At 55.1% G+C, this 27329-nt stretch overlaps 1 protein-coding gene and 2 non-coding genes across 3 annotated transcripts; 1 reads left to right on the top strand and 2 right to left on the bottom strand.

The window, feature by feature from the left end:
- Positions 1 to 281: 281 nt before the first annotated feature.
- PLXDC1 (plexin domain containing 1) lies at positions 282 to 21467 on the bottom strand. Its single transcript, XM_072919109.1, has 14 exons — positions 21293 to 21467; positions 20067 to 20170; positions 18213 to 18356; positions 17643 to 17712; positions 16831 to 16953; positions 15934 to 16052; positions 15714 to 15813; positions 13059 to 13154; positions 9490 to 9571; positions 5528 to 5585; positions 4921 to 5116; positions 2576 to 2611; positions 1927 to 2081; positions 282 to 1127 (listed from the first exon to the last, which is right to left on the bottom strand). Exons 1-14 carry the CDS (start codon positions 21345 to 21347, stop codon positions 1008 to 1010), a joined length of 1458 nt encoding a protein of 485 aa, XP_072775210.1. The 5' UTR covers positions 21348 to 21467; the 3' UTR covers positions 282 to 1007.
- Positions 21468 to 22235: 768 nt separating this feature from the next.
- Positions 22236 to 22307, bottom strand: TRNAC-GCA (transfer RNA cysteine (anticodon GCA)). The gene has a single exon. It is a non-coding gene; the product is annotated as a tRNA-Cys (tRNA).
- Positions 22308 to 26728: 4421 nt separating this feature from the next.
- On the top strand, positions 26729 to 26818 carry TRNAI-UAU (transfer RNA isoleucine (anticodon UAU)). The gene is given in 2 exon segments: positions 26729 to 26766; positions 26783 to 26818. It is a non-coding gene; the product is annotated as a tRNA-Ile (tRNA).
- The last annotated feature ends 511 nt before the right edge of the window (positions 26819 to 27329 follow it).

Below are 27329 nucleotides of genomic sequence, written 5' to 3'. Positions count from 1 at the left end.
AAAGTCATTTTTTCCTTTTTTCTAAGCTGGATTTTTCCCAGATTTCCAGCTCCTCTTCCACCACAAGGAATATTTGGGAATATTTTCCCTGTGGGAACTGCCCAGGGGTGAAATTCCAGCCCCAAAATTGGAGCTGAGAATGCCCAAACCCCAAACCTCAGCTGCGTTTGGTTCTTCCCTTAAAGGAAAAAAAATTAAAAATAATTTAAAATACAGATTTTTTTTTTTTTTTATCACCAACCCCCTGTGTGCCTGAGGGGGAAAGAAACCCCAAAACCACCTTTTTAAACAATTATTATTATTTAACAGTTATTATTCTTTAAATTCAACTTCCTCGGGATTTGTCAGGAGGTATTCCGCGGGATGGATTCTGCAGGACAGATTCCATGGGATTCCTTGGGATAGATTCCTCAGGATTCCTCAGAATTTGCCAGGATGGTTTCCTCAGGATGGATTCCTCTGGATTCCTCGGGATGGATTCCTCTGGATTCCTCGGGATGGATTCCTCGGGGTGGATTCCTCGGGATGGATTCCTCGGGATGGATTCCTTGGGATGGATTCCTCGGGGTGGATTCCTCGGGATGGATTCCTCGGGGTGGATTCCTCAGGATGGATTCCTCAGGATGGATTCCTCAGGATTCCTCAGGATTCCTCGGGATGGATTCCTCAGGATGGATTCCTCGGGATGGATTCCTCGGGATGGATTCCTCAGGATGGATTCCTTGGGATGGATTCCTCGGGGTGGATCCCTCAGGATGGATTCCTCGGGGTGGATTCCTCGGGGTGGATTCCTCGGGATGGATTCCTCGGGGTGGATTCCTCGGGGTGGATTCTTTGGGATGGATTCCTCGGGATGGATTCCTCGGGATGGATTCCTCAGGATTCCTCGGGATGGATTCCTCGGGATGGATTCCTCAGGATGGATTCCTCGGGATGGATTCCTCGGGATGGATTCCTTGGGATGGATTCCTCGGGGTGGATTCCTTGGGATTCCTCGGGAGGAGCGCTCAGCACTGCTCGGCCTCCACAATTCCCTCCTTTTCCTGGCTGGCCGCCTCCACCTCGGCGTAGGAGGCGCGGCTGCCGCGGCTCTGGAATTTCATGGCGGGCCAGCGGGGCGGCCTCCGCTGGGGACAGAAACAGAGGAGGTGAGCAGCTGGGACAGGGCCCTGCACCCCAATTCCTGCGGGATGAGGAGGATGAGGAATATGTGGAGGATGTGGAGGACGTGGACAATGAGAAGGATGCAGAGGATGAGGAGGATGAAGAGGACACAGAGGACGAGGAGGAAGACGAGGAAGATGAGAAGGATGCATAGGATGAGAAAGATGAGGAGGATGAGGAGGACAGGGAGGATGAGGAAGATGTCGAGGAGAACGACGAGGATGATGAGGACGAGGAGGATAAGGAAGACGAGGAGGATGAGGAGGATGATGAGGATGCGGAGGATGTGGAGGACAAGAAGGACGAGGAGGACGACGATGACAAGGAAGATGAGGAGGATGCAGAGGATGGCAAGGACAAGGAGAATGACGAGGATGAGGAACATGAGGAAGATGAGGAGGATGAGGAGGATGAGGAGGATGAGGAAGACGAGGAGGACGAGGATGACGAAGACGATGAGGATTTGGAGGATGATGAGGATGTGGAGGACGAGGAAGATGAGGAAGATGATGAGGATGAGGAAGACAAGGAGGATGATGAGGACAAGGAGGATGAGGAAGAGGACGAGGATGATGAAGGTGACGAAGATGAGGAGGACGAGGAGGATGAGGAAGATGAGGAGGATGCAGAGGATGAGGAGGATGAAGAAGGCGAGGAGGACGAGGAGGACAAGGAGGATGAGAAGGATGAGGATGACGAAGACGAGGAGGATGAGGAAGATGAGGACGATGAGGAAGATGAGGAGGACCCCGGCTGGCTCACCTGGATGAAGAAGAGCATGGCGCCAGACGTGGGGCGGCCACTGATGTAGATCCCGGCCAGGAGGAGCCCGGCCAGGGCCACCAGGGCCACCACCACGGCCACCACGGTGCCCACGGGCACGGTGGCGCCCGCGCCCCGCCAGGGGAGGCTGCTCCCTGCGGGCAACGGGAAAGGAGCTCAGAAAAACACCAAATGTAACGGTTTTTTAAAAAATTGACATGATTTAAAATACAAAAAAAAATTCAGAACGTTTTTAGAAATGTAGAAAATTTAAAATGCAAAAAAAATTTAGAAAATGTGCAGGAATAGAATAGAATAGAATAGAATAGAATAGAATAGAATAGAATAGAATAGAATAGAATAGAATAGAATAGAATATCCTAAATAAATCAATAGTAATTTAACAAAACCAAACAACTAAGACAAAAAAATCAACTCTTTAAACAATACAACCAATTAAAACAATAAAATAAAATAAATAAAACAAAATAAAATTAAATAAAAATAAATAAAAATAAATAAAAATAAAAAAAATAAAAATAAAATAATAATAATTAAATTAAATTAAATTAAATTAAATTAAATTAAGTTAACTAAAATCTCTCCTGGGGATAAAGCAGAGCATTCCCAGGGATGAAGCTGCCCTTACCCTCTCCTCCTGCAAACCGGTTGAGTTTGGTGTCGTCTGAAAGGAGAAAACACAAGAAAATCAGGAATTTTCTGTGATATCCTCGTGATTTTTAAAATTGTTAAATTTTCCTTTATAATTCTTTTGAAAGTTCTCATCAAACTTCTCCAGCCCCGATTTTTAAATTTGTTAAATTTTCCTTTCTAGTTCTTTTGAATGTTTGAAAGTTCTCATAAAACTTCTGATGTTTACAAATTTCTCCTGGAGTTTCTCACACATATTCATGTAAATTTTGATTATTTTGCTTTTTTTCTCTGTGGGAGGAGGGAATTGTTGGGCTGTTGGTGTGACCGGCGTTGGTTGGAGATTTGGCAATTCCGTCCTCCAATCCAAGGTGACTTTTGGAATTCCATAAATATCAGACATGGAATAAACCGCGCTCGGTTTCAGCCTTGGAACTCGCCAAGTGTTTGTGGATTTACTCCGTGTCCAACATTTCCCGCCCCGTTCCTCCATGGATTTGGGCCGGTTGGATTGGACACAGATCCAGGGATTTGGGCCGGACACAGATCCAGGGATTTGGGATGATGGATTGGACACAGATCCAGGGATTTGGGCTGGTGGGACAGGATGTGCATCCAGGGATTTGGGTTGGGCACAGATCCAGGGATTTGGGATGATGGATTGGACACAGATCCAGGGATTTGGGCTGGTGGGACAGGATGTGCATCCAGGGATTTGGGTTGGGCACAGATCCAGGGATTTGGGTTGGACACAGATCCAGGGATTTGGGCTGGTTGGATTGGACACAGATCCAGGGATCTGGGCTGGTGGGACGGGATGTGGATCCAGGGATTTGGGTTGGACACAGATCCAGGGATTTGGGCTGGTGGGATTGGACACAGATCCAGGGATTCGGGCTGGTGGGGAGGACACAGATCCAGGGATTTGGGCTGGTGGGACAGGATGTGCATCCAGGGATTTGGGCTGGTGGGGAGGACACTGAGGGCCAGGCCCCTCTTTGGTGGAGCTGCTCCTCTGCCATTCTCCACTCTCCCCCCACTGCCACTACCGTTCCCATCCAAAATCCCAAATTCACTTCGTGCCCGGTGTCACACGGAGCCTCTCGTCCCTTTTTTCCCAAGAAGGGCTGGAAAACAATTCCAACCCTCTCCTTGCCCTGAATTGTTCTTTCCAAGGCCAGCCCGGCCAGGCAGGAGCTCGTTCCCCACCCAGCTCCTTCTGAAGGACAAAGACCAACGCTCCTTCCTATCGATCCTAATTAGCGCTTTGCCTTAGGGATAATTAAGCAGACAAATTGCGGCGCTACCTGCGCCAGGATCGGCGGAGCCGGCTGCACGTTAATGGGATTATGGAGCTTTGGGTCTCCAGGGAAGATCAGGGTTTTTTTTCGTTTGTTTGTTTGTTTTGGGGTTTTTTGGTTTTGTTTTTTTGGGGATTTTTGGGGTTTTGGTTTTTTTTTTGTGGAGTTGGAAGGAGAGGCAATCCCAAAAAAAAAAGCGATCACCGAGGGAATTCCAGGCTGAGACTCCTGGCACCAGTGAAATCCGAGCCCAGGGAAATCCCAACCCCCTTTCTCCGGGATTGACTCCTGCAGGATCCCCAGCATTCACCCCACCAGGGCTTGGTTGCTCGCTGACCTTCACAAATGGGTCAAAAAAGCTGGAAAAAACCCCAAAACTCTTCCCAGTGTGTCTCACTGCCCCAGGTGTCACCTCTTGGCTGCCCTTCCCATCATCTCCTGCTCTCATCCCTCCCCAAGGACGGGCTTTGGAGCACCTTGGGGTGGTGGGAGCTGTCCCTGCCCTGGGGATGGGATGAGCTTTGAGGTCCTTTCCAACCCAAATCCTTCTGGGATTCCAGAACCTCGCAGATCCAGGGATCACAGATGGAGAAGTGGACTCAGGAGGGGATTTTGGGAAGGAATTGGGGTGGAATTCCCAGAGGAGCTGTGGCTGATCCATCCCTGGAAGTGTCCCAGGGGGCTTTGGAGCACCCTGGGATGGTGGGAGCTGTCCCTGCCCCTGGGGCTGGAGAGGATTTAAGGTCCCTTCCCACCCAAACCATTCCAGGATTTGCTCCAAAACCGCTCCGGTCCTGGTGTTCACTTGGATTTGGATTTGCTTTTTGAGGAGGTGAAAGATCTGGCCAGGGATCAGGGATGGGGATGGGAGATCAGGGATGGAGATCACCTGGCCAGGGATCAGGGATGGAGATGACCTGTCCAGGGCCTAAGGATCACCTTCCCAGGGCTCAGGTGAGTGGTGTCACCTGTCCATGACTCAGGTGTTGTCACCTGTCCAGAGTTCAGGGGTGTGGTGTCACCTGTCCAGGTCCAGGCTCACCTTCGGTGGTGAGGCTGCCGAGGAAGAGCGAGGCCGTGGGGGAGGTGACACGGCCGGGCTGTGGGGACATGGAGGGGACACGGCCGGGCTGCGGGGACACGGAGGGGACACGGCCGGGCTGCGGGGACACGGAGCTGCCCGGGGGCGCCGAGTAGTGGCCGCCCGCGGCCAGATCCTCACAGGTGCTCTCGTCCGGCTGGGGAGGGAAAAGGAAGGTTTGGGGTTAAAAGGAGGATTGGGGTAAAAAGGAGAGTTTGGGGTAAAAGGAGGGTTTGGGGTTAAAGGAGAGTTTGGGGTTAAAGGGAGGGCTTGGGTTAAAAAGGAGAGTTTGGGACTGGGATTTGGACCAGGATCAGGATTTGGACTGGGATTAAGACTGGGACTGGGATTCGAACTGGGATTTGGACTGGGATTGGGATTGGGACTGGGATTGGGCACTGGGATTTGGTTTGGGACTGGGATGGAGTTTGGGACTGGGATTTGGACTGGGACTGGGATTTGGGCTGGGATTGGAACTGGGATTGGGACTGAGACTGGGATTTGGGCTGGGATTGGGATTTTGACTGGGACTGGGATTGAGATTTGGACTGGGACTCTCGGGGCTCACCTGGCCGCAGCCGTAGCTCAGCCACTCCTCCCGGTACCGATCGAAGCCGCTGGAGCACCTGCGGGGAAAATCGGGATTATCCCGGGATTATTCCCGGGCTGCGGGAAATGGAGTCCCAGGGAAGGTTTGAAACGCAACAGAAAATTCACAGAGCGAGCATTGATACCCAAAATGTAAAATGAAAAATGCTGATTTAGAGAACAGAACAGACATTGCAGGGAGAAAAATGAAATTAGAAACAAGTTTCAAAAGGCAGCCTTGCAAATAAAACTGGGTACTCTGGAGAAATGGAACTATTTGATGTAAAAATATAATATATGTAAATAAAATATAAATATATATATAAGAAAAGTTGCATTGTAGCAGGAGCCACGAGGGGTAATTTTAGATTATTATCTTTAAGGCATTTACAGCATGGTGTGGCTAAAACTGATAGGCAAAAAAAAAAAGCTGATATTGTAATTAGTAATTGTAAATGCTTATATTGTAATTAAGATATAATATTGTGTGTTGTAATTAGGAAATAATTGGCTCCTGATTGTGATAGCATGAATTACAACATCTGTTATATACCTATATAATATATATAAAATATATATTTTTAATATATAGTATATATTATAATGTCTGTTTTATATATTTTTATGTATATAATATATATATTATATATTATAACGTCTGTTTTATATATATATCTCACCCTTCACATGAGACTGAAAATGGAATAAAAGTTTTTAAAACATCTCTCAGTTACCCCATCTTTGAGTCAAAAAAAGGACATAAGGAGGGTGGGAATGTCTGTGGTTCCACAGCTCCCAAAAATCCCAAATTTTATTCCCACCCAGGTTGGGAATTTTTGGATAAATGGGAAAGGTGAGCCCCAAGGTTTGATCTGGAGCTGTGGGGTTTCCACACGGCTGGGCTGGAAAACTCAAATATTTCCATTGCCAGAGGAGGGAAAGGGAAAAAAAGTGTTTCTGCAAGGGAAAAGGAGAGGGAAAATTAGGGGGAAAGGAGAGGGAAAATCAGGGGAAAAGGAGAGGGAAAATCAGGGGAAAAGGAGAGGGAAAATCAGCGGAAAAGGAGAGGGAAAATCAGGGGAAAATGAGAGGGAAAATCAGGGGAAAATGAGAGGGAAATGAGGGGAAAAGGAGAGGGAAATCAGGGGAAAAGGAGAGGGAAAATCAGGGGAAAAGGAGAGAGAAAATCAGGGGAAAAGGAGAGGGAAAATCAGGGGAAAAGGAGAGGGAAATCAGGGGAAAACAAGAGGGAAATCAGGGGGAAAGGAGAAGGAAAATCAGGGGAAAATGAGAGGAAAATCAAGACTAAAAGGAGAGGGAAAATGAGGAGGAAAAGAGAGGGGAAATCAGGAGTAAAAGGAGAGGAAAATCAGGAGAAAAGGAGGAGGGAAATCAGGAGTAAAAGGAGAGGGAAATCAAGAGAAAAGGAGATGAAAATCAGGAGAAAATGAGGAAGAAAATCAGGAGAAAAGGAGGAGGGAAATCAGGAATAAAAGGAGAGGGAAATGAGGAGACAGGCCCGGGCTGAGTTTGAATTTCCACTCCCAGGACTCGGTGCCAGGACAAGGCCACGAGACCCAGGAGGTTCCCTGGGCTCCTTCCAGCAACATCTGCAGAGGAAAACACTGCAGGAAAAAACACTGCAGGAAAAACACTGCAGGAAAAAACACTGCAGGAAAAACACTGCAGGAAAAAACACTGCAGGAGCTGCAGAGGAAAATCACTGCAGGAAAAATCACTGCAGGAAAAATCACTGCAGGAAAAATCACTGCAGGAAAAATCACTGCAGGAAAAAACATTGCAGGAAAACACACTGCAGGAAAAAACACTGCAGGAGCTGCAGAGGACACCAGGCAGAGCCAGCCCGAAAAAAAATACAGATTTTATTATCTGGGAGGACTTGGGGTGGGAAAGGCTCAGGGAGGACCCAAACTCCAAATAATTCCTTCAAACATTGATTCACCCATCAGGGAAAGGAGAAATTTCTGGGATCTTTGGCTAAAGCCCAGTTCCTGTCAGAATTATGGGCTCAGAAGAGGCAAAAAAATTCAGAATTTATTATCTGGAAGTAGAGATGGGAGGACTCGGGGTTGGAAAGGTTCAGGGAAGACCCAAACCCCAAAAAATTCCTGCAAACATCGATTCACCCACCAGAAAAAGGAGAAACCACAAGGAAATCTGTGAGATTTTTGCTTAAAGCCCAGTTTCTGTCACAATTTTGGGCTCAGAAGAGGCAAAAAAATTACAGATTTTATGATCTGGGTTGGAATCACGAGGTTGGGATGTCAGCCCTGAGCCTGGAGTTTTTGGGAAGGATAATTTGGCCCTGCTGGAGGGAAGTGCTGACAACATCCTCCTGCTCCAGCTCCATTCCCAGCACTTTCCTGCCAGCTGGAATTCCCACTTGGAATCTCAGCTGTCCCCAGGGATGAAGGGCTGGTGGCCAAAACCAACGTCAGCACCAGCAGCTGGGCTTTGGAGAGTGAAAAAAAGGTTAAAAGGTGGGGAAAGGCTGGGATGGAATTCCCAGAGCTGCTCCTGGATCCCTGTGAGTGTCCCAGGCCAGGCTGGGACATTGGGAGGTATCAGAATCTGAGCTATTGATGATTCCCAGACTGTAGAAAGTCTCTGTCTCTCAGCCCCGCTGCCAAAGCAGAAGCCATAATTCGTCTGTGCTGGTTTCAAGGTTGTTTATTCTGTTTATCTCTAACATGTTCTGCTGCCCTGCCGCAGCTCTGTCCTGCAGGGCAGCGTGTGGGGCTCTGCCCTCAGTGGGATGCTACAAACATTAAATACCACAAACTACCTGTGCTATATTTACAATAACGTGCCAATATCTGTCACCTACGTTGGACAGTGTGTCCCCAGCCTGAACCAACAGAAAAATGCCAACACCACAGTGAAACATGGAGGGCATGAAGAAGGAGAAAAAGGACAAGACACACCCAATTTCCTCCATCTTGTCCCCTTTGGACCCCTAATCTAGAATCCTAAATTTTTACTTTTGCACCCGTGTCACACTTAATTATTACTGATATCAAACACTCAGAGCTTGTGATTCATCCTGTAAGATTGAAAACTCTTTTCCATGGACAGAGATCACAGCCAGTGTCTCTGGGGGCTCTGTCCAGGGGGGTTCCTGACCCCTGCCAGGGTCCCAGGGCAGCATCCCACTGAGGGGTGTTACAATTTAAAATAAATTTACAATTTATACTGTAAATCCAGCACATGTAGTTTCTGGTATTTAATGTTTGTACCATCCCACTGAGGGCAGAGCCCCACACGCTGCCCTGCAGGACAGAGCTGCGGCAGGGCAGCAGAACATGTTAGAGATAAACAGAATAAACAACCTTGAAAACAGCACAGACCAATTATGGCTTCTGCTTTGGCAGTGGGGCTGAAAGACAGAGACTTTCTACAAATGTGGGAATCATCAATACCTCAGATTCCGACACATCTCATTAAATCTGCTCTGTAAAACCCCGAGAGCAGGGACAGCACCATGTCCTCATTCACCACCCCAAAAAAAAAAATCAGCAAAATGCCCAAAAACATCTTTGCTGGCCCATCCCTGAGGATGTGGCTGTTTCCACACCGAGAAATGTCCCCAACGCTGTCACCTCCCTCCTGGAGCCCTTCCAGCGCTGCATTTCCACTGATCCCAGCTCGAGTCAGGATAAATTTCACCCATTTTTAATCTCACTGACAAAAACCTGAGCCCTGCCTCATGTCCCAGCTTGTTCCAGGACCAAAATCCCCCAGGAAATACAACCTTGGTTTGGCTTGGAATTGGAGATCAGCTCATGGCTCAATGGGGCTGAGAGCAGCACCCCAAAAAACAACCAAAAAAAGGAAATAATAATAATAATAAAGGCAGGAACACGGAGAGAAAGAGCAGCCCTGGCAGGGGGAAGCCCCAGGGGAAGGAGGAGGTGCAGGTACCTCTGCAGGACGTGGCACCAGCTGCAGTTGAAGGTCAGCTCCGAGCCCACGCAGGTTTCGCAGCTCTGGTGCTGCAGGCAAGCTGCAAAAAAAACAAAAAACCAAAAAAAACCAAAAGAGCAGAGAGGTTCCAGCCAAATTTTGGCCACGGAGAGAAGCAAAACCTCCCCAAGGCTGTGGGAGTCCAGGGCATCCCTCTGGATGATCTAGGAGGTCAAAAAACCCCCTGGACAGAGCCCCCAGAGACATTATCTCTGATTTTTGTCCATGGAAAAGAGTTTTCAATCTTCCAGGATGAATTACAAGCTCTGAGTGTTTCATATAAATAATAATTCAGTGTGCAAAAGTAAAATTTTAGGGTTCTACATAAAGGTTCCAAAGGGGACAAAATGGAGGAAATTGGGTTATGTTTTGTCCTTTTTCTTCTTTTTCTTCATGCCCTCCATGTTTCACTGTAGTTACAAGCTCTGAGGGTTTGATATAAATAATAATTAAATGTGCAAAAGTAAAATTTTAGGATTCTAAATAAGAGGTCCCAAGGGGACAAGATGGAGGAAATTGGGTGTGTTTGATCTCTGTCCATGGAAAATAATTTTCAATCTTCCAGGATTAATTACAAGCTCTGAGTGTTCTATATAAATAATACTTAAGTGTGCATAAGTAAAATTTTAAGATTCTACATAAGGGTTCCAAAGGGGACAAAATGGAGGAAATTTGGTGTATTTTGTCCTTTTTCTTCTTTTTCTTCATGCCCTCCATGTTTCACTGTAGTTACAAGCTCTGAGGGTTGATATAAATAATAATTAAATGTGCAAAAGTAAAATTTTAGGATTCTAAATAAGAGGTCCCAAGGGGACAAGATGGAGGAAATTGGGTGTGTTTGATCTGTGTCCATGGAAAATAATTTTCAATCTTCCAGGATTAATTACAAGCTCTGAGTGTTCGATATAAATAATACTTAAGTGTGCAAAAGTAAAATTTTAAGATTCTACATAAGGGTTCCAAAGGGGACAAAATGGAGGAAATTGGGTGTATTTTGTCCTTTTTCTTCTTTTTCTTCATGCCCTCCATGTTTCACTGTAGTTACAAGCTCTGAGGGTTTGATATAAATAATAACTCAGTGTGCAAAAGTTAAATTTTAAGATTCTAGATAAGGGGTCCAAATATATGTAAGATATTTTTTTACTTGCTCAAGAAAGGGATGAGATAATCAAGAAACTCTTCACACAGAGATAACAGCGACACAAAACCTGAGGAGTTCCTGGCTCCTTATCAGAAAATAAAAACTTCCTTCCACCTTCTTTCCTATGGAACCACCAGGATTAAGGGGAAGGAGTCGACAAAACCCAGAAAAATTCTGAATTTGCAAGGAAATTATGCATCATGTATGAGATACATGAATATGCAACAGGCTGCTGCTTTTAAGTGTTATTCCTTTGGTGGTTTTGGTGCCCAAAAACCATCCAGATATTGGAAATTCTTTGCTTTTTATTGTCTTGTAATTGTCCTAGCTCTAAATTTTTATTACTCTCATTGTATTACTATTTTTATAACCATTTTTTAATTAAACTTTTTAAAAATTTTTTAAAAAACATGTTTTTTAAAAAAAATGTTTTTCACAGGCAGCACCAAGCCCTGAGTTCCCCATTTCCCATGGGAGGTGAAGGGAGCAGCTCCTCCCCAGCTCTTCCCACCTGGGATTTAAAACTCAGCTGGGAATTTTTTGCCGTTAATTTTTTGCTATTAATTTTTTTTTTTTTTTTTCCATTTCTGGTTATTCCTCCTGGGGAAGGAGCTGAATCCCCTCCAGGGCCGTGTCCACTCGGAGGGAACAGGAATTCTGCTGCTCACGGGGTGTTTTTGGTCTAGAAAATTGGCCAGGATGCCAAAAAAAACTCAGTTTTAACCAGGCCTTGAATAGCAGAACCCAGAGTGGCTCCTGTCCCAGGTGCTGTGACATTCCTGGGGATGGAATCACTCAGACCCTAAATCCCTCATTTCTGACCCAAAAAAGAGATGAGGACCCACTCTCAGCTCACTCAGAACCTAAATTCCTCCTTTTTGACCCCAAAAAAAAAGATGAGGACCCACTCTCAGCTCACTCAGAACATAAATTCCTCATTTCCGACCCAAAAAAAGATGAGGACCCACTCTCAGCTCACTCAGAACCTAAATTCATCTGTTCTGACCCCAAAAAACAGATGAGGACCCACTCTCAGCTCACTCAGACCCTAAATCCATCCCTTCTGACCCTAAAAAAAAAAAAACTTAAAAATTGAACCCCCAGAAGAACCATCAGGGGCAGCTCCTCTGCAGATTCCCTGAGCTGCTGGGGGAAAAAAACAGGGAAAAATTCAAACCTCCAGCAGGGAAAAAAAAAAAAAAAAAACCGAGATTTTGCAGAATGGTTATTTATGTTCTGCTGCTAAAATCGTCCTCGAACACCCCGGGGAGAGCGTTGAGTGCAGATTTCCTCTCAGCCCCGATTTAAGGGAAGCTCTGCCCGATCCAGCTGCTCAAAACCCGCCTGAGGCACCTCCCAAAAATCTCAGGCGGGTGTGGGGGCGTTGGGAATGTCTTGGAGACAGACCCGGAGTGAAGTGGTGTCCAGAAAAATCAGCTGCTGCTCGGGGAGTGATGGAAAAAAATAATAAAAAAATGGGATTTCAGGTGGGGAGAGCTGAGGGGGAGCAAGGAGAGCTCAGGGCACAGCGTGGCACAGTGGCACTTGTGTCCCCAGGGATGTCCTTGTCCCTTTTATGGGGATTCTGAGCAGGGGAAGGGGAATTTTCCTCCTCAGCTCCTCCCCAGCCGCATCCTGGCCGGAGCTGGGCTGGCAACCACCAGCGGGTTGGGATTTCCCTTGGCTCAGGTTGATCCCAAATTCGTCCAAATTCATCCCAGAATCCATCCAGGCAGGGCCGGGGGTGGGAGAGGCGCAGTGGCAGCGTGGGGACACCGGGACGGGCTGGGGACCCCAGGGTGGGGGGAGCTGGGGACCCTGGGGACCCCAGGACAGGCTGAGATGGGGACCCCAGGGTGGGCTGAGCTGCTCCCCAGGGACCCCAGGGTGGGCTGGAGACCCCAGGGTGGGGAGAGCCGGGGACCCTGGGGACCCCAGGACAGGGTCAGCTGATCCCTGGGGACCCCAGGGTGGGGGTGAGCTGTTCTCTGGGGACCCCAGGGTGGGGCTGAGTTCCACTCCAGGGACCCCCAGGACAGGGTCAGTTGCTCCCTAGGGACCCCAGGATGGGCTGAGCTCCTCTCTGGGGACCCCAGGATGGGCTGGAGACCCCAGGGTTGGGGTGAGCTGCTTCCCAGGGACTCCAGGGTGGGCTGAGCTCCTCTCTGGGGACCCCAGGGTGGGCTGAAGACCCCAGGGTGGGGGTGAGCTGTTCCCTGGGGACCCCAGGGTGGGCTGAGCCGTTCCCTGCTGCCAGCACCCCCTCCCTCCACAGACAGGCAGCATCGCCCCCCCAGCACCCCCAGCCCTGCCTCAGCTGCCCCCCCAAGGCTGCTGGGGTTTGTGGGTGCAATTTGGGGTGCCAGAGGGGCACAGGGGCACTCACTGGGCAGCGGGGTGAACTCCACGGCCGACAGGCTGCTGATCCTGCTGCTGTCCAGCTCCACGCGGTGGTACTCGTAGATCGTCCGGCGCCGGGACTCTGCAACAGAGCCTGGCCTTAAACCGGGCTTCAACTGCCTTAAACCGGGCTTCAACTGCCTTAAACCGGGCTTCAACTGCCTTAAACTGGGCTTCAACTGCCTTAAACTGGGCTTGAACCATCTTAAACCGGGTTTAAACTGGCTTAAACCAGGCTTAAACCAGCTTAAACCGGTCTTAAACTGGCTTAAATCAGCCTAAAACCGTCTTAAACGGGACTTAAACTGGGCTTAAACCCGGCTTAAACCTGGCTTAAACCAGTGTCAGAACTCAAAATGTCCCTCAGACATTTTTGGAGGTTCCAGGCCCAGGTCAGAAGCATTTCAGACCCTGGCAGGCAGCTGGAAACAGCTGTGATTTGGGGTTTGAGCCATGGAATGATTTACCAACCTTGCAGGAAGAACAAGAAGTCACAAAAGTTTGGATGTTATAGTAGAAGTAGTCACAAAGTAAAGGGAAGAATTTTTGAGTCCTGTACAGGGGGGTTTTGGTTTTGTACATGGGGGTCAGAGGTTTAAGATGGAGGAATTTGGGCCTGCCCTGTCCTTCCTCTTTCTTCTTCCTCACCTCCATGTTCTTGGTGATGTTGGCACTCACAGATTGGTTTAGAGTAGAAAGGCACCATTTAATACAGGTAATAGGCACTGGGGAAAAACTGTAACCATGTAACACGTAATGTACCATATAAAAGATAGAAAAGCACCATTTAATATAGGTAATGGGCATTGGGGAAAAACTGTTACCATGTAACACGTAATGTACCATATAAAAGACAGCACCAGCCCTCAGCGAGGGGAGAAAAGAAAAAGAAAAGAGCCAAAAAATTTGTCAAAGGTGTGTGTGTGCCTCTGCCTGAGCTGCTGAGCAAACTGCAGCAGCTCAAGAAGAAAATCTTTTAGATAATTTACAATAAACTGCCTTGAGACCGAACAACAGAAGAATTCTGAGCCTTTCTTTATTTTTCTCTTTGGGAAATGGATTTGAAGGAGAAAACTGAAGAGTCCCATTTTTCTTTTTGGGAAATGGATTTGAAGGAGCAAACTGAGCATTCCCATTTTTTCTTTTCAAATGAATCAGTGAAGGACTGTCAGCAATGTGGGCCAGGCTGCTCCAAATCCGTGACCCCAGACTGGGAGTTTTGGGGTCAACCTCCTTCTTCAGGGAAGAAGTTTAGGCTGCAACATCATTTTGGGCTGTAAAACAACGCTTGTGTAATTTTAATTATGCTTGGCTATAGTTTCAGCAGCCTTTTCCTAGCAGAATTCTCACCCACAAATAATTGTGGGGTTTTTAAATGAGTATTCTGTGTACAAACCTTGAGATAAGAAATGCTGACTTAATGATTGGCTTTAAGGCATTTACAGCACGGCAAAAGATGAAAAGTCAAAAAAAACGCTTGTGGCGTGTTGTAATTAGGAAATAATTGGCTGCTGATTGCCATGGCGTGAATTGTAACATCTGTAGATCGTCTCACCCTTCACACGAGACTGAAAATGGAATAGAAGTTTTTAAAAATTGATCTCTGGGGGAGAAAAAAACTTAATCCAACAGGCTGGGAGGTGCCAGGGCTGCAGCCCTGAGCCGCTCCCAAAACAGCTCCAAACAAAAATCAGCCGGCTCTGACTCACGGCCGGGGCCTCCCCCTGATGCCTCAGCTTTTCTTTTTTCTTATTTTTCACATTTTGTGCTGTTTCAGTGTGTGGGTCTGGGTTTGTGTATTATGGGATGGTGAGCTCTGTTCACAGAGCAGAGACAAAACAATTCCTGCTCCGGCTGGGACCAAGGAGAAATGATCCAAATCTCTGCCCCAGGAGCACAAACAGCGCGGGCTGGAGAGAGAAGAACAAGAACGGTGGGGCTGCACGGGCTAAAAGTGGGATTGAACAATTAACTCCAATATGCAAATGAAGGAGAAATTATCAAAGTGACAGACCCTGTGAGCGGTCACACATTTTGTGACCATGTTGGGTCCATTTTGGGTCCATTTTGAGTCTATTTTGTGACCATTTTGGGTCCGTTTGGGTCCGTTTTGTGACCATTTTGGTTCATTTTGGGTCCATTTTGGGACCATTTTGGTTCCATTTTGTGACCATTTTGGATCCATTTTGAACCATTTTGGTTCATTTTGGGAGCAGCCCTGGCTGGGCTCTGGCACTGCCCAAGGTGGATCCACTGAGGAGATCTTTTAATGAATCCCTGCTTGGTTCTGGAGCTGCCTGGCCAATCTCTCCACTGAGATCTTTTAAATAAATTTATTCTCTAACTCTGCCTGGCCAATCTCTCCAAGGAGGAGATCCTTTCAATAAATTTATTCTCTAACTCTGCCTGGCCCCAGTTCTAGCTCAGCCTTCTCAAGGCCCCACCCAGAGCTCCCAGTGCTCCTGCAGCCGCTTCCCCCCAAAAATCTCCTCCTGCCCCACCCCACTCCAGCCGTTTTCACTTCAGGGTGGTGACACAGCCCTCCTCACACTCACTGGAAATCCAAGCAGGGCATCCTCGCACCCCGAAATCCCCCAGGACAGACGAGGATCCCTGTGGGATCGGCTCCCCAGGGACTCACCAGGCACGGCGGGAGAATGGTTGAGGACCATGAAGGCGTCGGAGAGCCCGGCCTTGACGGGGTGCTGGCTGGCACTGATCTGCGGGATGGGCACCGGGATCTGCCCGGGGACAGGGGGGACAGAGGTGGGACAGAGGTGGGACACATCCCAGCCCTGCCCCAGCCCCAGAAATGTCCAACCCCCTCCCAGCCCACCCTCGTGCCCCATCCCCTCTCTCACCTCCTTGTAGCCGAAGACGATCCTCCCGCTGCTGTGCAGGGCGGCCTGGAAGGTGAAGCTGCCCATGTCCTCCTTGCCCTGGAGATAAACCTTGTCCCACTGCACCACAAACACCGTCCCTGGGGGGACCAGAGCTGCTCAGTCCTTCCCTCTCCTCCCCCTGCTCCGTCCTCTCCTGCCCGTGAGGCTCCATCTCACCCCCCAGCCTCCAGCATCCGCTGGGAGCGGAGCAGAACATCCCCAACTGTGGGAATTCCACGGATCCCAAAGAGTTTGATCTGCAGCCTTAGGAGGAGCTTAGATTGATGTGAAAATAAAGTATGTTAGGTAGAAAAATAATGAAGTTATGTTTGTGTGGTTGTAAGTCAGGAACTGTGTTGGGTTAGATGGTGAAGAGCGTAAAGAGTTTAGAAGTTACAGTTATAAAGAGTTTAAAACAGAGTTATAAAGAGTTTATAAAAGAGAGTTATAAAGAGTTTAAAAGTCTTTAAAGAGCCTATAAGAGTTTAAAAGTTGTATTAGAAGCATGCCATCCATCCATCCCATCCTGTCCGTCCCATCCCATGGATTCCATCCCATCCTGTCCATCCCATCCCATCTTGTTCTGTCCCATGGATCCCATCCCAACCCATCTTGTCCATCCTGTCCATCCTATCCCATCCTGTCCATCCCATCCCATCCCATCCCATCCCATCCCATCCCATCCCATCCCATCCCATCCCATCCCATCCCATCCCATCCCAAACGCAAGCAGAGAACCACACCTGGGAAAGCTCATCCCGCTCTCTGCCCAGAGAGCTGCCACCAGCAGAGCCCGTGTCACTGTCACCATCCCTGCCCCGGCGGTGACGGAGCTGAGCCCGCCCGGCCGAGGACAGAGCAGGGGGTGGCACTCACCGTTGTCCAGGTAGCGCACGGTGGAGTTGTGCGAGTAGCTGGGGTTGAAGTTGGCCATGAGCGGGGCGATGTACTGCGTGGCCGTCAGCATGCGGTGCATGACGTCCCCCGTGAAGATGAAACCTGAGCACGCAGAGGATGAAGCTCACCCTCCTCCCTCCACCCCATCCCGTTTTTACCCCTCTGGATTTCCTCTCTGTGTCCTCCCCGGTCTCTGCAGGAGCTGAGGGAGCAGCAGCTCCGGACTCCCCGAGGAGATTTGGGGTGCAGGGGGAGGCTGGAAGGGCTGGAGCGCGTTCTCTGAGCTCGCTGGGCTCAGGGGTGTGGGGTGAGGGTGGAGCCAGCACCGGAGCCGTGTCCAGGCCCCGATGTGGGCATCGCATCCCATCCTGTCCATCCCATCCTGTCCCATCCCATCCTATCCCAGTCACACCCAGTCCTGTCCCATCCAGTCCCATCCATCCCATCCCATGGAATCCATGGATCCCATCCCATCCCATGGATCCCATCCCATCCCATGAAACCCATCCCATTCCATCTCATGAAACTCATTCTTATCCCATGGATCCCATCCTGACCATCCCATCCCACGGATCCCATCCTGTCCCACCCCATGGGTCCCATCCCAACCATCCCATCCCATGGATCCCATCCTGTCCCACCCCATGGAACCCATCCCTTCCTGACCATCCCATCCCATCCCATGGATCCCATCCTGTCCCACCCCATGGGTCTCATCCCAACCATCCCATCCCATGTATCCTATGGATCCCATCCCGTGGATCCCAGCCCAGGTCCCGGTCCCCGCTCACCGCCGGTGGCGATGGTGACCTGCCGCAGGAGGTGGCCGTAGAAGGGGAAGTCAAAGGACAGCGTGACCCTCTGTGGGACAGAGAGCGGGGACGGCCCAGCTCAGCCCCGGGACAGCACCGGGAGTGTGGGAAAAGGGGTGGGAAGGGGGATCCTGCGGGTTCCTCCATCCCTGGAATGAGCTGGAGGCCACCAACACACCCCAAGCCCTGCTGGGCATGGGGACACGGGGACACGGAGACACGGGGACACGGGGACATGGGGATGTGGGAATCATGGGGTCACAGGGACACGGGGACAGGGGGACACGGGGACAAAGGGACATGGAGATATGGGGATACAGGGACAGGGGGACATGGGGACATGGGGTCACAGCGACACGGGGATATGGGGACATGGGATCACAGAAACACACGGATATGGGGTCACAGCGACACGGGGACACGGGGATATGGGGACACGGGGATATGGGGTCACAGAGACACAGCGACATGGGGATATGGGGACACGGGGACATGGGGTCACAGCGACCCCATATCCCCGTGTGGGGACACGGGGACACCGGGGCTCACCGAGGCCTGCCGGTGCGTGTTGGAGAGGATCCCGTGGACCTTGACGCGGCCCCCGCTGGCCGCCGCCATGTCCACCCAGAGCGCGGCGCGGCGCGCGTCCCCCGGGCCGTAGCTCCGCGAGACGTAGTAGCTGTGGTTGTCCTCCTGCAGCCACCGGGGACATGCGGGGACACGCGGGGACACGCGGCGTGGCGGCACCCGCGGGGCGGCAGGGAGCAGGCACAAAGCGGGGAGAAAGGCAGGGAAAATCAGGGGAAATCCGGGATAAATCCGGGGAAAATCTGGGATAAATCTGGGATAAATCAAAGGAAAATGCAGGAGGAATTGGGGATAAATCAAGGGAAAATCAGGGATAAATCCAGGGAATACCCAGGAAGAATCTGGGGTAAATAAAGGGAAAATCTGGGATAAATCTGAGATAAAGCCAGGGAAAACCCAGGAAGAATCTGGGGTAAATCAAGGGAAAATCAGAGAAAAATCTGGGATAAATCCAGGGAAAATCTGGGGTAAATCCGGAATAAATCCAGGAAAAACCCAGGGAAAGTGCAGGATAAATCCAGGAAAAACCCAGGAAGAATCCGGGATGAATCCAGGAAAAATCCGGGATAAATCTAGGATAAATCTAGGGAAAATCCGGGATAACCACTTCCACATCAGGACTTTTCACTGCCGATTTGGGGGATTTTGAACCAAATCGGTTAAATAACCCAAATCGGGTTTTGGGCCGATTTGGGGTGTTTTGAACCACTTTCACATCGGGATTTTTCACGGCTCCTCTCCATCCCCGAAGGATGGGCTGGAGCAGAGTGGAAGCAGCCACTTTGTCCCCTTGGGGCCACCAAAACCAGCGGGACAAGTCACCGTCCCCCAAAAAAAACCCCCCCGCGACCGAGCACGCCGGGAACTCCCGCGGCCCCGCCGCAAATAACCGGCAGCTAATTAAGGGCGGGTAATTAGGCTGGGAGAGCCGAGGGAGGTGTCCCACAAGGTGACACGGGAACAGAGGACAACCCCCCCTCGGCACCGGAGTTGTCCCCGCGTGTCACCCACGACACGAGTGTCCAGCCCGGGGCTGGGTGATCCCCGGGTTGTAATTATCCTCGGGGTTGTAATTAGCTTCTCTGGGGTGTAATTATCCTCTCGGGGGTGTAATTATCCTCTCGGGGATGTAATTATTCCCTTTGGGATGTGGGATCCAGCCCCACATCGGGACCGGTGCCAAACTGGGAATAGATCTGGCGGCGGGAGCGGGCCCGGAGCGGGTCTGGGTGGGGGTCGGGGAACGGATCCGGGTGGGGGGGTCGGGGGTTGGATCCCGGGGGGGTCGGGGCACAGATCCGGGCGGGGGTCGGGGAACGGATCCTGGGGGGGGTCGGGGGTTGGGGGTCGGGTCCTGGAGAGGGGTCGAGGCACAGATCCCGCCAGGGGTCGGATCCCGGGTCCGGGCGGGGGTCGGATCCCGGGTCCGGGCAGGGGTCGGGGGTCGGATCCCGGGTCCGGGCGGGGGTCGGGGGTCGCGGCACGGATCCGGGCAGGGGTCGGGGGTCGGGACACGGATTCCGGCGGGGGTCGGGGGTCGGGACACGGATTCCGGCGGGGGTCGGGGGCCGGGATGCAGATCCCGGCGAGGGTCGGGGCACAGATCCCGCCAGGGGTCGGATCCCGGGTCCGGGCGGGGGTCGGGGGTCGGATCCCGGGTCCGGGCGGGGGTCGGGGGTCGGATCCCGGGTCCGGGCGGGGGTCGGGGGTCGCGGCACGGATCCGGGCAGGGGTCGGGGGTCGGTTCCCGGGTCCGGGCGGGGGTCGGGGGTCGCGGCACGGATCCCGGCGGGGGTCGGGCTCAGCGGCACTGACCACGACGCGGGTCCCGCTGGCCGGCAGGGTGTCGATGGCCAGGCTGTCGCCCGCCAGGTCGTGGCTGATGCGGGTCCCCTCGGTGGCGGCCGGAGCTCTCGGTGCTGGGGGCACACAGGGAGGGGTCAGTGGCAGCCCTGGGCTCAGCGGTGTCCCCCAGACACGGGTTTGGGGGGTCTCAGCCCCATGAGCAGCGGCACTGCAGGCACGGAGGGGCGGGGAGGGCGCCGGGGTGGCCGCAGGGACAGGGACAGGTGACAGCCACCCCGACCAGGGCAGGACAGCTGGGGACAACACCCGCAAACGGGGGTGGCAGCCCCCGCACGCACCAGCGCGACCCCGGCGAGGGGGAAGCCACACCAGGGTGGCCTCGATGTCCCCAAGCACCCCGGGCTGGTCCCAAATATCAAAAAAAACCCGCGTCCCTCGCCCCCTCCACGCACCTCTCCAGCCCCGTGGAGGCAGCGGAGGCCGGGATTTGGTTAAAAATACCCCAAATCGGCCCAAAAACGGAGCTGGGGAGTGAGGGGGGAGGAGAAAAAAGCCATTTGGGACCAGATCTGCGGAGAACCGGGAGGGTTTTGGCAGCGCGGCGCGGGCGGAGGCGGCGAGGACGGCGAGCGCTCGCCCACGGGCAGGGACACGGCCGGGACGTCTGTCCCCAAACGGGGACACAGCCTGGGGGGGCGCGGGCTGCTCCCCCCGCCCCTGGGAGCGGGGTCCCAGCGTCACCCCACGGGAGTTAATTGCTAATTGCTGCCTAATGAGGCTGGGTTCTGTTCCCAGGTGTCCGGGTGGGGAAACTGAGGCAGGGGGGAGCAGGGCTGAGAGAAGGGCTGTGGGTGGGGAGGAGGGGTCACACTCGCCATTTTTGGGGGGCACAGGGGGGCCCAGCCCTCGCTAGGGCGGGCAGGTGTGGGGTGATCCGGAGACCCCCACAGAGACTCCCCAAAATCTCAGCCCCAGCCCTGCCATGGGGGGGTCACGGGTGGGGGGGGGGAATACAGCCCCCCCATCCCTGTCCCAGCACAGATGGGGGGTCCGGGCACCCTGGGGCAGGGGGGAGCACGGGGTGGGGTGCGAGACACCCCCAAAGCACCGCAGAGAGAGGGAGGGGAGACACACAGACCCCCGGGACCACCGGGCAGACCCCCAAGGCACAGCCGGGACCTCCCTGCACCCCCAATCCCTGCGCCCCCCCGAACTCGCCCCCCTGCCCCTCGTACCTGCGGCCAGCGCCCCGCGGAGCAGGCAGAGCAGGAGGAAGCCCCCCCAGAGCATGGTGGGGGTCGGGGGGCTCAGCGCCCCGCCATGGGCCGGGACCCCCGGGAGGGAACCGCGCACCGAGCGGAGCCGGAGCCGGAGCCGGAGCCGGGCGGGGCCGGGGGCGGGCCCGGGGGTGGGGATGGAACTGGGGGGGCCGGGATGGAAAAGGGAAGGAGCCGGAGCTGGAGCTGGGACCGGCAGCGGGACCCCCGAGAGCCCAGGGGGGTCGGGAATGTTCCTCCATCCCCCCCCCCCCCCACACCCACCACCCCGAGTTTTTGGGGTTCCACTTGCGAGGTTTGGGGTGCTCCGGGCAGCCCTGGCGTGACCCCGCTCTGGGCTGAGCCCACCGCCCCCCCAAAGCCTCAGGATCGCTGCACCCCCATAATTTGGGGAATTTGGGGGGGGGCTGGCGCCCCTTCACCCCCACCCCTCGGAGCAGCCCTCCCACATTCAGCCAAACCCACTGCTGCCCCCCCCCAATAATTTGGGCAGAGTTTTGGGGGGCTCCGCTGCACCCCAGCCCCTCAGCCCTAGGTGCCAGGGCGGGAGGAGGGGTCAGACCCCCCCCCCCAAAAAAAAAAAAAAGCCAAAAATGCCTGGAGGCGATGCTGACCCCCCATCATCCCGCGGGCAAAACCGGGGGGCGCGGGGTCATTGTGGGGGTCCCGCGGCTGCTCCGAGCTGGGGAAGCAAATGGGGAAAAGCGACACTTTTTGGGGGGATCCCCGAGATCCTTTTGGGGATCCCCAGCGGTCCTTCCTTCTCCAAAATCCCCCACCCGGGGGTGGGGGAGCCGCTTTGGGGGGCCGGGGTCTCCCCTCGCTGCCGGGGTGGTGGGGGGCAAATGGAAAGGGGTGAGAAAAACGGTGTGGGGCACCCCAAAAAAAGGTGTGGAAAAGAAGGGGGCACCCGGATTTGAACCGGGGACCTCTTGATCTGCAGTCAAATGCTCTGCCACTGAGCTATACCCCCGGTGCGGCGGGAACGGCACCGGCACCAGGACAGCGGCACCGGGACAGCGGCACCGGCACCGGGACAGCGGCACCGGGACAGCGGCACCGGGACAGCAGCACCGGGACAGCGGCACCAGGACAGCGGCACCGGGACAGGGGCACCGGCACCGGGACAGCGGCACCGGCACCGGGACAGCGGCACCGGGACAGGGACGGCGGCACCGGGACAGCGGCACCGGGACAGGGACAGCGGCACCGGCACCGGGACAGCGGCATCGGCACAGAGGCACCGGGACAGGGGCACCAGCACCGGGACAGTGGCACCGGGACAGCGGCACCGGGACAGTGACACCGGGACAGGGGCACCGGCACAGAGGCACCGGGACAGCGGCACCGGCACCGCGGCACGGGCACCCCAAAACACGGACAGCCCCGGTCAGGGGCACCCCCAAAACACGGACACCCCCAAAACACGGACACCCCTCAGTCACAGACACCCCACACCCAGTGGCACCCCCAAAACACGGCATCCCTCAGTCACGGTCTCCCCCAAAACACGGACACCCCGCACCTACGGGCACCCCCAAAACACGGGCAGCCCCAAAATACGGGCACACCCTGGTCAGGGGCACCCCCAAAACATGGACACCCCCTGGTCACAGACACCCCCATCCACACAAACACACACCCACGGACACCCCCAAAACAGGGGCACCCCCAAAATACGGACACCCCCTGGTCAGGGGCACCCCCAAAAAACAGACACCCCCAAAACACGGACACTCCTCAGTCACGGACACCCCCACCCACACAAACACACACCCACGGACACCCCCAAAACACGGACACCCCTCGTCACGGACACCCCCAACACATGGGCACCCCCAAAACACGGGCACCCCTCAGTCATGGATATCCCCAAGCCACGGACACCCCCAAAATACGGACACCTCTCAATCACGGGCACCCCTTAGTCACGGACACCCCACAAACACGGACACAAACACCCCCAATCCAAGACACCCCCCACTCAGGGGCACCCCCCACTCAGGGACACCCCACACTCAGGGACACCCCTACACTCACACCCCCACCCCACTCAGGGGCACCCCACACTCGCCCCTATCCCGCTGCCCCATCCCCGCTGTCCCCCCGGGCCGGGGGTGGGCAGACACGGCCCCCCAAAACCCCCAAACCCCCAAAACCTCCAAACCCCCCAAAACTGCCCAAAACCCCAAACCCCCAAACCCCCAAAACCCCCAACCCCCCCAATCCCCCAAACCCCCAACCCCCCCGGGCAGCTCGGGGCTGTGCGTCCCCCGCAGCTCTCGGGGTGTGGGTGGGACCCCCCAAACTGCCAGCCGGGCGTTTTGGGGGGGCAGAACCGGCACCGGGGGGGTTAACCCGGAGCTGCCGCCGCGGGGCGCGGATGGGAACAGCGGGGTCGGTGTTTGCTCCCAAATCCGCGGGGTAAACACGGGGGGCTGGGCTGGGTTTGGGGGGGTCGCATCCTCCTCGGGGCGCTGAGCGATCCCCGGAACAGCGGGAGAAAAATTTGGGGTCACCCCACTGTGGTTGGGGCACCCCTCAGGCTCCCGCTGGCGGCTGGGGAAACTGAGGCACGGACTGTGGGGGGATTGGCACACGGCGGGGGAACCCAGTGCGCCCCAATCCCAGTCCCCGTCACCTCCTCGCTGCTTTTGGGGGCGAACCCCCCCGGAGTGCTGCCACAGCCCCCCCAACCCGCTGCTGGGACTGGGAACGATCCAAAAATGTCCCCAAAACTGTCCCAAAACTGTCCCCAAAACTGTCCCAAAAACGGCCCCAAAACTGTCCCAAAAAGGTCCCCAAAACTGTCCCAAAAACGTACCCAAAACTGTCACAGAAAAGTCCCCAAAACTGTCCCAAAAATGTCCCCAAAACTGTCCCAGTAATGTCCCCAAAACTGTCCCAAAAACGGCCCCAAAACTATCCCAAAAACGTACCCAAAATTGCCCCAGCAATGTCCCCAAAACTGTCCCAAAAACGGCCCCAAAACTGTCCCAAAAACGGCCCAAAAACTGTCACAGAAATGTCCCCAAAACTGTCCCAGTAATGTCCCCAAAACTATCCCAGCAGTGTCCCCAAACTGTCCCAAAAATGTCCCCAAAACTGTCCCAAAAACGTCCCCAAGACTGTCCCAAAAACGTCCCCAAAACTGTCCTAGCAATGTCCCCAAAACTATCCCAGCCTACCCCGAGATGTGGGGGGACACAGGACACCCCAAACTGCACCCACGATCCCCCTGAGCTATGGGGGAACACGAAACACCCCAAATTGTACCCAAAATCAGCACCCCGATCTGTAGGGGTACGCATGGCCCCCCAAAGTGCACCCCAAATCATCATTTTGGGTTATGGGGGCACACAGGGCACCCCGAAGTGTCCCCGCAGGGACCCCAAGTGGATTGCGGGGGTCTGGGAGGGGGGTCGCGGGCACGGAGCCCCCCGCGCGCTGGGGGACACGGAGGTGGCAGCGGCGGGGGCGATAAGGACCGGGCGATAAGGACCGGGCGATAAGGGCCGGGCTGGCAGCTCATTCTGGGGGTGCCAATCCCCTCACCCCGGCCGGGGAGGGGGCACCGGGCCGGGGGGGGCACGCAAACACCGGGCAGTGCCAGCCCTGTGCCCCCCGCTGCCCCTTTTGGGGGTGCCACCTTTGCCCCCCAACTTTTCCCTCTGTCTGCACCTCGTTCCTGCTGTGCCCGCTCTGGGAAAAGGGAAAAACAAACCCAGGGAATTGTGGGGTTGGGGGGTGCAGGGTACCCCAAATTGTGCCAGGCAGTGCCCCCCGAGCTGGGGGGGATCTGTAGGATATGGGGTGGGTGATGTGAGGGGATGGAGGGGACGCAGGGTACCCCAAACTGCACCCAAAATCATCATCCCACACCCCAAACTGCACCCAAAATCATCATCCCACACCCCAGGCTGTACCAAAAATCAGCACCCCGAGCTGTGGGGGCACACAGGACACCCCAAATTCCGCCCCAAATCACCACATGGAGCTATGGGGGCACACAGGGCACCCCAAATTCCACCTGAACTCATCACCGCACACCCCAGGCCGTACCCAAAATCAGCACCCCGAGCTGTGGGTGCACACAGGACACCCCAAATCACCACATGGAGCTATGGGGGCACACGGGGCACCCCAAATTCCACCCGAACTCATCACCCCACACCCCAGGGCTGGCACCGGAGCCAGACCGCCCCGGGGGTGTTGTTTGCTTGTTTGTTTGCCCCGGGGCCGGTGCCCACCCCGGGGGGGTTGTTTGTGTTCCCTGGGGCCGGTGCCCACCCCGGGGGGTTGTTTGCTTGTTTGTTTGCCCCGGAGCCGGTGCCCACCCCGGGGGCGAGGCTGGCAATTATGGAAATCCCTTAAGCCCTGATTGCCCCCTCCCACCCCACCGGGCGGGCAAACACCCGGAGCAGCGGGGGCCGAGGCTGCCCGCGGCTACAAAACCCCCTCGGGCCGGCCGAGCTGGCACTGCCACCGCCACCACCATGGTGACATCCCCCGCCATCCTCTGCCTCGTCGCCTGGCTGCTGCCACCCGCCGCCGGGCACCTCTGGGCGTGGATGTTCGCCCTGCCCCAAAATTCGCCCGATGCGGCAGCGCTGGGCAGGAGCCCCGGGGAGGACGCGGAGGAGGTGAGGGGACAGTGGGGGACCCCCGGGTGAGGGGGTGGGGGGGACACGGGGGGTGGCAGAGAGCCGGGGTGGGCACAGAGGTGGGTGGGCAGCCTGGGTGGGTGGGCACGGGGGTGGTGGGGGCAGAATTTACAGCCGGGGGGCACGGAGGGGGCACGGAGGGGACAAAGAGGGGGCACAGAGAGGGAGCAAAGAGGGGATAAACAGGGGACAAAGAGGGGACACAGAGGGGGCACGGAGGGGACACAGAGGGGGCACAGAGGGGGCACGGAGGGGGCACGGAGGGGGCACAGAGGGGGCACGGAGGGGGCACGGAGGGGGCACAGAGGGGACACAGAGGGGGCACAGAGGGGGCGCAGGGGCAGAAGCCGCTGGCACAGGGGGGCAGCAGGGGATGGGTTTGCCGCGGGGGTCACCCGAGGTCACCCCGCAATGTCCTGCCGGGGACGGGGACACGGGGGGGCCGGGAATGGACACGGGGGTCCGGTGATGACCGGGGGTGGCCCCGGGGCTCCGATGATGACCGGGGGTGGCCCCGGGGGTCCGGTGATGGCCCCGGGGGTCCGGTGATGACCGGGGGTGGCCCCGGGGGTCCGGTGGTGACCGGGGGTGGCCCCGGGGGTCCGGTGGTGACCGGGGGCGCACCCGGGGACCGGTGATGACCGGGGGTGGCCCCGGGGCTCCGGTGATGACCGGGGGTGGCCCCGGGGGTCCGGGGCGCGGTGGCGGCGGGGCCGGGGGGGCGCCGGGCGCTCCAGTGGCGCAATCGGTCAGCGCGCGGTACTTATAGGGCGGTACACGAGCGATGCCGAGGTTGTGAGTTCGAGCCTCACCTGGAGCAGGATTTTGTCGGGGTTCCCGCCCTCCCCCTGCATTGCCCCCCAACCTTTGCCCCGCCACCGGGTTTTGTTTTCCCGAGGAAAAAAAAAAAAAATCCTGGAACCGCTGCCCGGTGTGGCAGAGCCCCCCAAAAATCACCCCAAGGTGTGCCCAGCATGGCCGGGGGGCAGGGACGGGGTGGGGGGTGAGGTGTGACCCCCCTGACGTGGCGTGTCCCCTCCTCCGCAGGTGACCCCGTGCAGCCCCGCCACCCCCTGTGCCCACGGGCATTTCTGTGACGAGCACTTCGGGCTGTGCCTGCCCACGCGGCCCGTGGGGCACTACTGCCGCCACGACCCGCACTGCGCCCCCGGCCTCATCTGCGTGTTCGGCAAGTGCCAGCAGCCCGTGCCCCCCGGGCAGGAGGGTGAGTGGGGGGCTGGCATGGGGAGCTGGCATGGGGGGCACCAGCTCTGCGGGACTGGGGGGGTGCGATGCTGCGGCGGTGCTGAACCAGGGGGTGGTGGTGGGGG

This window comes from Taeniopygia guttata, chromosome 27, assembly GCF_048771995.1.
Source record: "Taeniopygia guttata chromosome 27, bTaeGut7.mat, whole genome shotgun sequence".
Classification (NCBI taxonomy): Eukaryota; Metazoa; Chordata; class Aves; order Passeriformes; family Estrildidae; genus Taeniopygia; species Taeniopygia guttata.
This window is presented reverse-complemented; position numbering and strand designations above follow the sequence as displayed.

Excerpts from the sequence above, each read along its gene's own strand:
- PLXDC1 (XM_072919109.1), bottom strand. The coding sequence starts at position 21,347 with ATGCTCTGGGGGGGCTTCCTCCTGCTCTGCCTGCTCCGCGGGGCGCTG. Across the intron at positions 17,713-18,212 it reads ACACGCACCGGCAGGCCTCG|AGGGTCACGCTGTCCTTTGA; the intron begins GTGAGCCCCGGT and ends TCTGTCCCACAG. Across the intron at positions 2,082-2,575 it reads CCGGTTTGCAGGAGGAGAGG|GGAGCAGCCTCCCCTGGCGG; the intron begins GTAAGGGCAGCT and ends CGTTGCCCGCAG.